Consider the following 1732-nt stretch of genomic DNA (forward strand, 5'->3'; position numbering starts at 1 on the left):
GTGAAGAATGGTTGCAAAGCGATGTACGAAAAAATTTTTTAAAGCCATAACAAAGTTCTTTAATTGCAAATACAGTTTAACATTTTCTGTTTAAAATTTTTTATCATTGTGCTACAATTTTTTTCCCTGAGTGATTTGAAGTGAGTAATGCATTATGTAGTCTTTTCTCTGAAAATTTCTAAAAATTTTGACGCCGGTATTAGCATTACCCGAGGTGTACCATAGGGAGGTTACACGATCGGACTTACACCTCGTGTGCGTGCGTGCGTGTGAGGGAAAAAAATTGTAGCACAATGATAAAAAATTTTAAACAGAAAATGTTAAACTGTATTTACAATTAAAGAACTTTGTTATGGCTTTAAAAAGTTTTTTCGTACATCGCTTTGCAACCATTCTTCACGGAGATATATGAAATTTGAATTTGGTTCTTTTTAATGATGATTTTAAGTGTCTTTAATTTTGTTCAATAGTTGCATGCAAACTTCAAGATAAAATAACTTCGTCAAAAATCATCGTATCGAGATGTTTAAAAAAGCATTTTAAAGCTTAAAATCTCTACTTTTCAGATCGGTACTTGAAAAAACGATTTTACTGATATTTCGTAAAGTTACATAAACATAAATAAAAGTGCGTCAACCTAATTTTTTACGAAGTTTGAGAAGTTCCACCGCACGAAATAAAAATTGTGCACAAATGTGGTTTACATCATTCGAAAGAGCGAATCTTTACCTTTAATTTGTTTTTTTATAAAACTCCGTACGGTTTTTTTTCACCGAGTTATTCAACGTTGAAGCAAAAGAGTCATTTTTGCTTCAACGTTGAATAACTCGGTGAAAAAAAATCGTACAGAGCTTCGTAAAAAAACAAATTAAAGGTAAAGATTCGCTTTATCGAATGATGTAAATCGAATTAGCGTACAATTTTTAGTCCGCCCCGTGGAACATTCAAATTTCATAAAAAATTTTGAGATCTGATATATCTTCATTTATGTATGTGTAACTTCATAAAATTTCCGTGTGACCACTTTTTCAAGTAACGATCTGAAAAGTAGAGGTTTCAAGCTGTAAAATGCTTTTTTAAACATCTCGATACGATGATTTTTGACGAAGTTATGCTATCTTGAAGTTTGCCTATTTTTGCATAGTGAAACAGTGTTGCGTTAATTTTGTTGCGCAGTGTATAATATAATAATGATAATGATAATAATAATAATAAAAATAATGAAGTCTGTAATTTCTGAAAATTAAACAAAAGACATACATTAATATGCGGTATAGATGGTTTTATCAAAATATTAGTATGAATATAAATGTACTTATAGTTCCAATCCTCCTGCTCAGGGTCACCTCATTCTTCCATGACAATGACAATTTCATCGTCATCGCCATCATTCCTCCTCCTCCTCCTCCTTAGTCTCCTACCATTTCTTCGACCAATTCTTCTAACATCCGCCTCTGTTTTCTTTATAGATTCATTTATGACATCCAATACCCCGCTAATCTGGGTGATGACATTAGCGGTATCATGTCTGGAACAAAAGAATACCACAAAATAGAAAACCCAATAAATTTCAACCTTTGAAAATTATCCCCAAAAATTTGTACTTTTCTAAATTAAAATGATTATCTAATAATGTAACCTAATAATTTAAACCTTTAATACTTTAAATGATATTATCTAATATAATATATTACCACGAAAAGTAACTGATATATTACTAAATCTGCCAGTT

General features: G+C 30.7%; 1 protein-coding gene across 1 annotated transcript in view; it reads right to left on the reverse strand.

Moving 5' to 3' along the window:
* Nucleotides 1–1347: 1347 nt before the first annotated feature.
* The window catches only part of LOC108775370 (uncharacterized), a 15570-nt gene continuing 15185 nt past the window's right edge, over nucleotides 1348–1732 (reverse strand). Inside the window, exon 2 of the mRNA XM_018541708.1 lies at nucleotides 1348–1528. Coding sequence (XP_018397210.1) covers nucleotides 1348–1528 — 181 coding nt within the window. The remainder of the gene's footprint in view (nucleotides 1529–1732) is intronic.

Source organism: Cyphomyrmex costatus, unplaced genomic scaffold, assembly GCF_001594065.2.
Source record: "Cyphomyrmex costatus isolate MS0001 unplaced genomic scaffold, Ccosl1.0 scaffold1060, whole genome shotgun sequence".
Classification (NCBI taxonomy): Eukaryota; Metazoa; Arthropoda; class Insecta; order Hymenoptera; family Formicidae; genus Cyphomyrmex; species Cyphomyrmex costatus.